Genomic DNA, 10,982 nt, shown 5'->3' on the forward strand with positions numbered 1-10,982 from the left:
CAATGTTCGTGATCACTCCTTAAATTTGCATCAAAGGTTTCAATCGCCACAAGAGGTAACGGTTCTATCACTGGTCATGCTCATTCGTAAGGATCACTAAAGGAGAAAAAATTTAAATTTCGCTGCATTTCGGATCGCTATTCTCCTTCAGTGGTATCAGAGCCACTTACGAAACCATGCATCTGATAGATTTTTATTTTCTGTATTTTCTGTATTAATACAATTAAAAGACAGAATGAATCAAAGAATAAATGAGTAATTAAATTTGGCATCGTGTGTGTACGATTTGGATGATTGATGTTGACTATGCTTCGGAATCCGACGTTAGTATGGTGAAGCAATGATACATCGATCGTCCATAGGTTACACAATTAAGATCGATCAAGTTATATATATATATATATATATATATATATATATATATATATATATATATATATATATATAGGTAATTCTGATGCAAAATACGATATATATGATATATTGTTTCTCTTTTGTTTCATTCAAACACTTAATGGTTATTTTCCTTTGAGAGATCAATGGTCATTTGCTTCGGAATCCGCCGAAAGTATGGCGAAGCAATGACGTGTTGATCAATCATACTGAATTAACAATCGAGGTGTGTTTAACGATATGAAATTGGTGCATTAGGATTCATGACTGTACAAGGGTTGTGCTGTCAAAGAGTTATGCGATTAGGGTTGTGACTGCGCAAGAGTTGTGCTTTAAAGTATCAAGTGTTGATGCGAAAATCGACGCTGATTTCAAATGAATTGTTCATTAAAATTTTGCATCGAGGCGCTACCCCTTTGACCCCCGTCCGTTGAACGGTCAGCGGAACCACCATCCGTTGACCGGGAAGCGGAACCCCCGGCTAACTCTGCGTATTGTGATCAGTCGCCAAAATTTAATTTGGTTTATTTAATTAACAGAATTTAAATTAATAATAATAACGTGTTTATTATTATTGTCTTGTGGTGATCGGTTGTGACCTTAGTTTTCCTTTATTTTGTTTTGGGATTTCAAAATACGACATGCGTGTCGTGCCACTCTTTTAATCTCTTAATGTAACTTCTTTTCTCATCTCACTCCCTCGTATGTAAAACGAGTTTATTTTATGTAATGTAATGTTATGAAGAAAGAGAAGAATACAATATCAAAGGAGGACAACCTTGAAGATCTTGCTTGGAGAAGCTTAGATCGTTATTAAGTTAGCTTAGGTTCTCTCATTTGATTGGGAGAACAATTGCGCTAGGGACCATAACTGTTTCATTTTGTATGTATATTGATGCATGTGAATGTATGTTGGTGCATGTGAGAGACGATTTATATGATAAATAAGCCGGTGAGATCAGAATAATTGCAAATTCCCTCAAATTAAATATTAAGTTTATGCTTTCCAAGTTTTAGCACTCATCAAGACTAGTATCGAATAATGTAGGTTTCGCCTACGCGAGGTGCATGTTCTATATTAGTAAGGTGCGATGGGATAATTATAATATCCAATTGCTAAAACAATGGGTCAAACTTAACTAAACAAATTATAATAAGATTATATACGTTTAGAAGCAAGAGTTGGAAATGATCCATGTGATGGATTGGAATAAGGAGTTATTCACCCAACTAAAATATTCGAAAGTTGTATTAGATAAAATTGGAAGGAGTTCCTACCTAAATAACCTAGTTTTGCGTAATCCTCCTACGCAGACTTAAAACAAAGTGAAATGTGGATCTCGACCCACTAGAAAATCTTCCAACGAGATTTTCCAAATCAAATGATAAGAGTCATTTGTTTTGAGTAAAATAGTGGGAGCATATTTAATTAAAGGCCTAACTAAATATGTTATTTTAGTGATACTTATATTTTCATTATTTTTCATGTAGATTACCATGACAACAAACACCTCTAACAATATTTTACGATCAATCCTTGATAAGGAAAAATTGTCTGGGACAAATTTTATGGATTGTCACCGAAATCTGATGATTGTCCTCAAACATGATAGAAAGTTGTATGTCTTGGAGAAACCTGTTCCTGAAGAGGAACCTCCTAGTTCTGCACCTAAGGAAAAAAGAGATGCTTATAAGAAGCACGTCGATGATGCCAATGAAATTGCTTGTCTCATGCTAGCTACCATGAACTCAGAGTTGTTATGCAAAGTGTCATAAGTTATTCTCATGGTGATAGTGGTGTATACCACCCTTCGGCCTGAAACCACTATGGACTCTAGATGTAGAGTCAAGTGTTTTATTGTTGATCAAACATTTTCTGTAACTGGATGATCATAAAGACAATTGATGGGTACTCAATGAAGCATGCTGAGGAACATGAGTGATCTAGATGGAATTTGCTCATCCTGCGTAACAGGATGAATGTCTAAGGGTCCAATATTGAACTGGACAAGGATGACACGGTTCATGCCTTGTGTTCAATATAGACATAAGGCAAAAGGGTTGTTATACACATAAGTATTATCACAAAAGGATTTGTCAGATCGCATGACATTTTCGTGTCTTGGGTAGCAGTGATGTGTTGCTAGATACCGCTCACTGTTTATTATGTTAAATATGTGATTTAATATAATTGTCAATGCCGCGAAAACCTATAGGGTCACACACAAAAGGACGGATTGATGAAAGATAGAGTAAATAAGGAACACCGTAAGGTACGGTGCACTTAAGTGAATTGTAGAACATCGTAAGGTATGGTGCACTTAAGTAGAATATGAAATATGGTAAGGTACCACGCGCTTAAGTGATTTTGGTATATCATAAGATATGGGTCACATACACTTAAGTGGATTTTTAACTTACAGCCCACACAAGTGGTTCTATAAATATAACCTTTATGCATAAGCATTTGATTAGATGAAATTTAGTTTCTCTCTCTCTCTCTCACACACTCAAAGCCTTCATTCGTAGCAGCTAGCACTGAAACTAAAGAAATCTGTTCGTGTTGACTAAGTAGAGGCGTTATCACCATTCAACGTTCGTGATCTCTCCTTAGATCTGCATCAAAGGTTTCAATCTCTACAAGAGGTAACGATTTTAATCACTTATCATGCTTATTCGTAAGGATCACTAAAGGAGAAGGAGGAAAAATTTAAATTCCGCTGCGCTTTGGATCGTTATTCTCCTTCAACACATTCCTTCTCTTTCTACATGAGACGACATGCAATTGGATGGTCGACTAAATTTTCACACAAGTCATGATTATGTAAATCACATATGACATTAAATTTCAATTTCTTGTTTGTCAATATATAACCACGCAACTTAAAGGGACACACACATTTTATTGAGTCGGTGTCATTTCGTTTAAAATTCTGAATAGGAGGTATATATTTTCCACTTCTTTCGCACGTCATTGTCACAAATGCACATCTTTTATCCGAACAATTATTGGACATTCCGATTACCACATCAAATCTCAGTTTTGAGACCTGTACGAATCCATTGAAGCATGTGATAATGAAATTCAAACTCTTGCTTATCTTTAAATTGGTTGCCAACATCTACCGCCTTGACAATAACACCTTCTTCATCGGGAGATACAATATGTTTGGCGAAAACATCGGGGTGCACCATACCTAATGAAAACAATTACAACAAAATACTCAATAAATGCATATTTTGTAAACAGAGCTGAAAAAATGAACACAAATAGATACTGAAAATGCATTTCTAGATGAGTTGATACTCGTTCCGGAAATGTATCTACAGAATAAACGTACGTTTCTCATATTGAAAACAAGATTAGTGTTAGCAATGAGGCTTGAAATAAATGATCTTTACTTGAAATTTCAACTTTTTTTTGCTCCCTTTGATGTGATGAAAAACAAGATTGAAGATTTGGAGTGAAAATGTGGATTGAGAATGTAAGGGATTTTGGTAAGGTTTGGAGTGGAAAACAAGTATGGTTGTGTGATCATGCAGTTCAGTGTTTTATCAAATTATGAAAAAATCAGGCATGCAAAAGGTGACATACATTTCAAAATACCATCTCAATCCTCTGAAGATGCATTTCTGGAATATGCACTGAGCATATCAGCTGACAATATATTTGTTGAAAACACTCGGAGATGCATCTCCGAAATATTTTGTAGTATTAATCTAGGGTGACACTCATTTTGTGTGCCATAACGTTGGTGCATGATGTGTCCGGAGATGTATCTCCAAAATTTAGAAGGCAATTTTAATTTTTCATAGGATGTTTTTTCACCCTATAGGATGCCATAAGAAATTTTTTGACTTCCTTATTAACAAGTAATCCAATATATTCTTGAATGATCATCTATAAAAATGATAAACTATTTTTTTACGAGAATATCTTATACGGTTAGAACACCAAACATTACTATGAATAACAGATAAAGGTTTTGTTTTATTGAATAATGTTTTACAATTTCACCTGCTTCACATTTAAACAAGGATAAATATTTATTATAAAATAACTTAGTAAACAAGTTTTTTAAATCACTAAAGCTAGGATGACCTAATCTTATATTGCATAGGATAACATTGTCACTATTATTCAAGGGAAAAAAACTCAAAATGAGAAATTATTTGTTTAGTAGGTAGTTGTGATTCAGAACCACGATCAAAAAGATTAATTAATTACACTAGTTAATTTTTAAAAAAAATCACAAATAATCATCTTAATATCATCATCTGTGCTTCAAATTTGTTGGGTGTTCATATTTCTCACTTATCTTTCTAAACTGGTCAGCATATGCAACACTACATTTGATTATACTTGCATCTAAACGAAATAGAAAGTATTTGCAGCAATGAGGTTAATCCACAAATGAGACATGAAAACAAACACTGAATATTGTTTTGACATAACCAAACTGTAAATTTCATTTTTTTTTTATTTGCAACTTTGACAAACAGGAATTCAAATCCATGAAAATATATGAAAGTTTACATATACACAGAACAGTAACTACCATAAACTCAAACCAACAAAGAACAAGTCCACAACTACAAAGTCAGATGCAACAAATCGACTCATTCAAAATATACAAATCAAACCCCCAAAGTATACTATTCTGGGAAGACACAAATGTAATCTAGAAATAGCTGCAAAAACTCCCAAAAGTTGAGTTTGATTTAGCACTGATATATTAGATTTGAAAACACAACCTTTTTAACGGCACGCTTAATCTTCTATTGGTTGAAATTCATATAGGCCCACATGAGTTGGTAGAATCCATATGAATTTCAATCAATGGAAGAGTGTGTTGCTAGCACTACTCAAGTTCCAAGAACCCAATGCAAAAACAAAAACAGATCACATATTCTTCACTATAATGGCTTTAGGTTGACAACAAGCCAATTGCATTTATATTGATGACATTACAGGTTCAGAGTCTTTGATTGACTCAGAAGTTTGATTAATGGCTATATTCTTCACCCCAATTTCCACCAACTCCTGCTCAGCCTTTTCCTTTTCCCTTTTTCTCTTTTCAAACAATTCCTCGCTGGTTGCATCAGGTTGCGTACTAGTCACTGAGGGCTCAATGGTGCGAGGAACTGCACTGAACCATGGATGACTAAGGCACTGAGCAGCTGTTGGTCTCTTTTCAGGGTCAAAATCAAGTATTGGAAGAAGGAAGTCAGCCATGCCTTTTGCATCTGGTTCACTGAAATTATACTTTTCCATCAGAATCTTATTAAGTGGCCAGAATCGCAAGTCGCGAATGTGCCTCAGGTCACCGTGTCTATTGAAAAAATCTCGCGAATATCGGCCACCAAGTGCAATCTGTAGGAAATATATGATCAAATTTTGCTGTTAAACACATATCAAACATTGATATTATCCAATTTTCAGAATGAAATGCAGTAAGTTATACCCTATTGTTTTTGTTTGTTATGAAGCAAAACTCATTAAGAGACAAAATTGAGTACACTCCACGAGGATCTGGAAATTGATCTTCATTTTGGAAGTCAAATTTTGAAAGATTATTTAATAATGAAAAAACGAAGTGTTTATTGAACATGAAAACATAAAATTGATGGCGGATACAAACTTTACAATGTTAACCAGAGAAGATAACTTCCCTACCTTGCTGGGCATCTTTCCGAGAAGTTCCATCATCAATGCCAGATGATCCTGTAAAACAAATAAACATCAGTTAGCCATCCACTGATTAAGCAAAACTCATGTAGCCAGGGCATTACTTTCAAACTTTAAAAGCATTTTCTATGAGAACGGGAAGCTTTGACCTATATCTAATATCTTTTTAATTTATGTTGAGCCAAATCTACTAGGTTCACCATTAAAATAGATGTCAACAAGAGCACAAAAATATACTAGTTTACATGATAGCTTCAAGTCATAGTGAAGATTGCAATATCTTATTTAAACAACATACAATGATTTAGCCAATTTATGCCTTCCAGTTCCAGTTTCAAATGCTAAGCACAAAAGAACGTTTCTTGGAATATAAGTCTTACTGGTGATCCAGTGACATGACATTTACACTTTACAAATTGGGAACTAAATTCTCTATTTCATCCATCACAAAACAAATAAAATGATCAATAATTTAATATCCTTAGTAGGATAGAAATCACATTTAAGCTGTGTGAAGTATTCCCATGAAAGTTGTCAATCTTGTCAATATTTTTGTTTTTCAAAAACAAATTAAATTATAGTGCCCGAATACCGGTATACATGAGAATCAAGAGACAAAATGATGATATTATTAGTCTAGGAAGCTTAACAGATGATAGTATGTTTGGGAGGAAAATATGATTTTAAACTATCCTAACTAGGCAAATTATCTGTATGATTTCGTTAGGCCTTAGAGGCCCGTAATAGTACTTTCCATTGTGAAACTAGTAATCACAATTCTATAGCTTAAGCAAGGTTTACAGCATCAGAATTTAAAGTTTTATATAGATAGAAGAACTACATTTCACCCAGACGCCTTCTCATGGCATCTGATTATTTCCAAAATATAGCATTTACATTTGTTTTCTCTCAAAGTATATGTTTTTCTGTATTCAGTAGCATACAATTGTAAGAGCGTGAAAATGTACAAGGATGAATTGAATAATAACCTAACCAAAAGTTATGGATAATTGAAGTTCCATTCTGTTCAGAAAACACTCGGTAGGGAAACAGTTTTCAAAGCCAAATAAAGAATTTCGCAATTGAATTGCCAACATCAAATAATGATAGAACAAAATAATGCAAACCAGGAATTTCTTAGAATAAAACAGAGGAAATTACCTCATCCCTATCATAGCTGTCACCACTGTGAGGATCAAAAAGAACATCACCAGTGGCAAACTCAAAGCAAATGCAAGCAAAGGACCACATATCTGCTGGGGTTGAGTATTTAGATCCAAGAAGAACCTCAGGGCACCTATATTGCCTTGTCTGAATATCATTTGTGAACTGTTTATAAGTCCAACAAGCATTACCAAAATCAACCAGCTTGCACTTGAGATCAACAGCTGCCAGCAGCTTCTTTTTCATGGAACGGATACTTTTGCTATGACCATGATTTCCTTGTGTAACATCCTTTTCAGAAGTCTTTGTTGATTCTCCTTCATTGAAAGAACTATTGGATTTGTTCTCAACAGATTCTACACTTGATTTCACACCATGATTACAACTTTCCTGCTCCGGTTCTTTACAGTCGTCTCTAGCTTCATCCGAACTTTCCTTCTCAATACAGCCTTGAGCCACCCTCTTAGCCTTTCCCTGCATTTTCTTCTTTTGGTTCTTCGTTCGATCTGCATTCCCAATTTTACTGTTTTGGATAATGCCATTATTAGACACAGCCTTATCCTTGGTGTTTGGAAGGATGAGCGGAGCCCCTGATTTCCTAGGATCCTTACACGGATCTATCAGCGAAAGAAGCAGCACATTCTCTGGCTTCAAATCAGTGTGTATGACAGAAAGCTCGCGGTGCAAGTAATCCAACCCCACCAAAATATGAAAACATATTTCTTTAACCATAGAGAGAGGAACCCCGCGATAGTCACTATACTTGATAAGGGTGAGAAGATTATCACCAAGAAATTCAAAAACCATACACACATGCAGGCCATTAGGCCCTGAATGATTGAAGTGATCCAAAAGCTTCACCACACATTTCTTGTCATCAGGGTCTCCCTCTTCAATTTGTTTGAGAATCTTTATTTCATCCATTGCAGCTTCAGTGTAGTGCTGTGCGCTCTTTTGAATTTTAAGGGCCACATAACGCTACAAACAGAAAACTTTCTAAATCATTAACGAAGTTAAGAATTCCAAAAACATCATGTAAAGATATGTAGTTTGTTATCAAATGTGCATCAAATACAAGATAGAAAGCTTGTTCTGTGAGTAAATCAGCATTTTAGACCTTCAAGCAAGGATTGGAAATTTTAGTCCCGCAAATTTATAGATTAACAATTTAAGACAGAGTGTTAGATCGTAAGAAAGATTGTTTTCGTCGGTCAATGTGGTCAAGATCGAGCTTTTTGAAGCAAGATCGTAAAAAAACGTGTTGGGACTTTTTTTGTGTCTGTATTATAATTTTCGTGTTTTTGTCTATGTGTGTGTATATATGTAGGAAATTACCATTTTTCCCTTCGGTAAGATCGTGTCGTGCTAATGATCTGTTTTACGACCTTTCACAAGCCAACCGATCCTACTTAAGATCCTGTGCTTGGCTACATTGCCTCTTAGAATATAGGTGAGGGATTGAGAAATTATCTTTTTTCCTAACTCGCCATAATTAAGATCTTTGATTCCTAGTACGCACCCTAAGGTATCCATACGACTTAAGCCTGCTATGGGATGAATCCTTGAGTCAGAACCTAGACATCTGCCTCCCAAATGAGCTGCTCCAAGAACCAAATCTGGGTTATTTTGCTGCAGGCACTAAATTGTTCAACGTTTACAACTTCAAGGACCGAAATGACGACTCATCTATATTTTCATTCATAATAATACTAATGTGATAATGATATAACTATCAAGTGTGCATCAATAGAAAAACTGCAACTGCTTATTATATGTAGTTTGTTATATATTTTCACTAATAGTTACAAAACTATCGCATTTTAAACACATTATTCCCTATTCTCAAGGTTATTACTATTTCCTAGACTATTATTACTATTTCTATATATCAAAATCAAAGTGGTGATTTTTTCATTATTAGGAAACTCCAACTATACGCAATATCAATGATGAACATATAACACAGCAAATTATGAAATGCAACAAGAAAGATAACATAAAAAAGCACCGATTTGAGCGTATCCCAAGCGAGCCAAACAGTTGAAAAATGACCCCAACCGAGTTTATCCTGCACAACATAGCATCCATTGTTGAAAGTATCACCAACTCGAACAGCATGGTACCCTCCACGCCTATAATGCTGAGTTCCTTCGTCCTCAGAACTGTAACCATTGTTGGTTCCTTTTCTCTCCATTCACTTCAAGCGACGAGTGTTTGATCCAGTTGTTGGAGTGAGTGAAAATGAATCTGGATTCAGAAAACGCTTTGTGAAAGGGAAATTTGGGATTAGGGTTTTGTAGTGTTGCCGGGAAAATGATAATATGAATGAGAGAGAAAGTGACAGTTCTGAGGACAGTTTAGGAAAACATTTAATGTCTTTTATTGTTTGAATCATCTACCGCCATTGCACGGTTTGATTGAGTTTGCAACCGTTGGATCTAAATATATGTTAACTTTTGATTTGGATTCATTGGTTTTGCATCTCATTGTAACTTAAACTCGTTTGGTTATAGAGTCCATTTAGTTTTCTCTAATAGATAGCTGTTAAAAACAAATCAAATAGCTAAAATAAAGTGAATCAAAAAAGAAAAATAACATGTTTTTATCCATTTACTCCATTTTAGGGGTGTTTAATACTCCACAGATCTAATAGAAAATCATTAATTAAAATGAATTAAACTAAAAATTATTAAAAAAATTGTATTTGAGTTATTTTTTTACAAAGCTGTGTGATAGCGTTCAGTTTATAGTTTCTATTTTGTAAATCGAATCAAAATAAATTAAATGGTATTATTTTACAACTCAAATTCCATTTAACTTACATCTAACACAAACTCAATTCCATTATGCATTAACCTTACGGTTACAAAGATTTTCTCTTCCTCGCATTTAGGATTTCAATTTCATCATTCTCAAATCTCTTATAACAATATTGTATTTTCTTCTCATCTTCTTTGTCATGTACAGTTCGCCTCTTCTTCTCTAATATTTCCTCTTTTATATTCTTTCTTTTCATCTTTTTATTTTTTGTTCAATGTTCTCTCTTACAATTTTGTTTTTATCGCTCATATTTTTCTCTAATCTCCCCTCTCTTCTCATTTCCCGTATTTTTCTATTTTATCTAAATATTTTTTTATGTTATTATTTTATGTTTTACTTCACTTTTGTCTAATATGATTTTTGTATATTAAATGGGAAACTATTTTTTAAATATGATGAGTTTTGTTCTTATTTGATAATATATGAATGACTAAATACAAAATTATATTGTCATTTATATGTGTATGTATGGTTCAATAAAAGTCTTGTAAAAATCGAATCAACTCAAACCACATTGGTTTGATTTGATTTGTTTCGATTTTATTTCTAAAAGCCAACTGAACTATGCAATTTTTTCTCTTACGGATCTGATGACTTTCAACAACGAACTCGTTCAAACCGTATTGTGAACACGAGTACTTCATTCTAATATATAGATATGTCATATGTTAAAAACAAATCAAATGGTTAAAATGAAGTGAATTATAAAAAAAAAACTAACACGATTTCATCCCATAAGTCCACCCTTGCATACACCATCCTATTATTAGTATCTCGTTATTCCTCTCATCGCAGGCATTGTTGGCCACCCGTCTCCAAATTTCAATTTTCTCCACACATTATATCTAGGGACGGAGGCATTCATTGAAGTATGTGGGCATATGCCCCCACTATTATCCTACACATATATGCATTA

At 34.2% G+C, this 10,982-nt stretch overlaps 1 protein-coding gene across 1 annotated transcript; it reads right to left on the reverse strand.

The window, feature by feature from the left end:
• Positions 1-4,891: 4,891 nt before the first annotated feature.
• Positions 4,892-9,612, reverse strand: LOC127105631 (uncharacterized). Its single transcript, XM_051042821.1, has 4 exons — positions 9,255-9,612; positions 7,244-8,224; positions 6,071-6,118; positions 4,892-5,767 (listed from the first exon to the last, which is right to left on the reverse strand). The coding sequence occupies exons 1-4, from the start codon at positions 9,438-9,440 to the stop codon at positions 5,348-5,350; spliced, it is 1,635 nt and encodes a 544-aa protein (XP_050898778.1). The 5' UTR covers positions 9,441-9,612; the 3' UTR covers positions 4,892-5,347.
• Between the last annotated feature and the right edge of the window lie 1,370 nt (positions 9,613-10,982).

Source organism: Lathyrus oleraceus, chromosome 7 (assembly GCF_024323335.1).
Source record: "Lathyrus oleraceus cultivar Zhongwan6 chromosome 7, CAAS_Psat_ZW6_1.0, whole genome shotgun sequence".
Taxonomy (NCBI): Eukaryota; Viridiplantae; Streptophyta; class Magnoliopsida; order Fabales; family Fabaceae; genus Lathyrus; species Lathyrus oleraceus.

Coding starts and splice junctions, on each gene's coding strand:
- LOC127105631 (XM_051042821.1), bottom strand. CDS start 9,440: ATGGAGAGAAAAGGAACCAACAATGGTTACAGTTCTGAGGACGAAGGA. Junction 8,225..9,254: donor CTTGGGATACGCTCAAATCG/GTGCTTTTTTAT, acceptor TTCTGTTTGTAG/CGTTATGTGGCCCTTAAAAT. Junction 5,768..6,070: donor TCGGAAAGATGCCCAGCAAG/GTAGGGAAGTTA, acceptor TATTTCCTACAG/ATTGCACTTGGTGGCCGATA.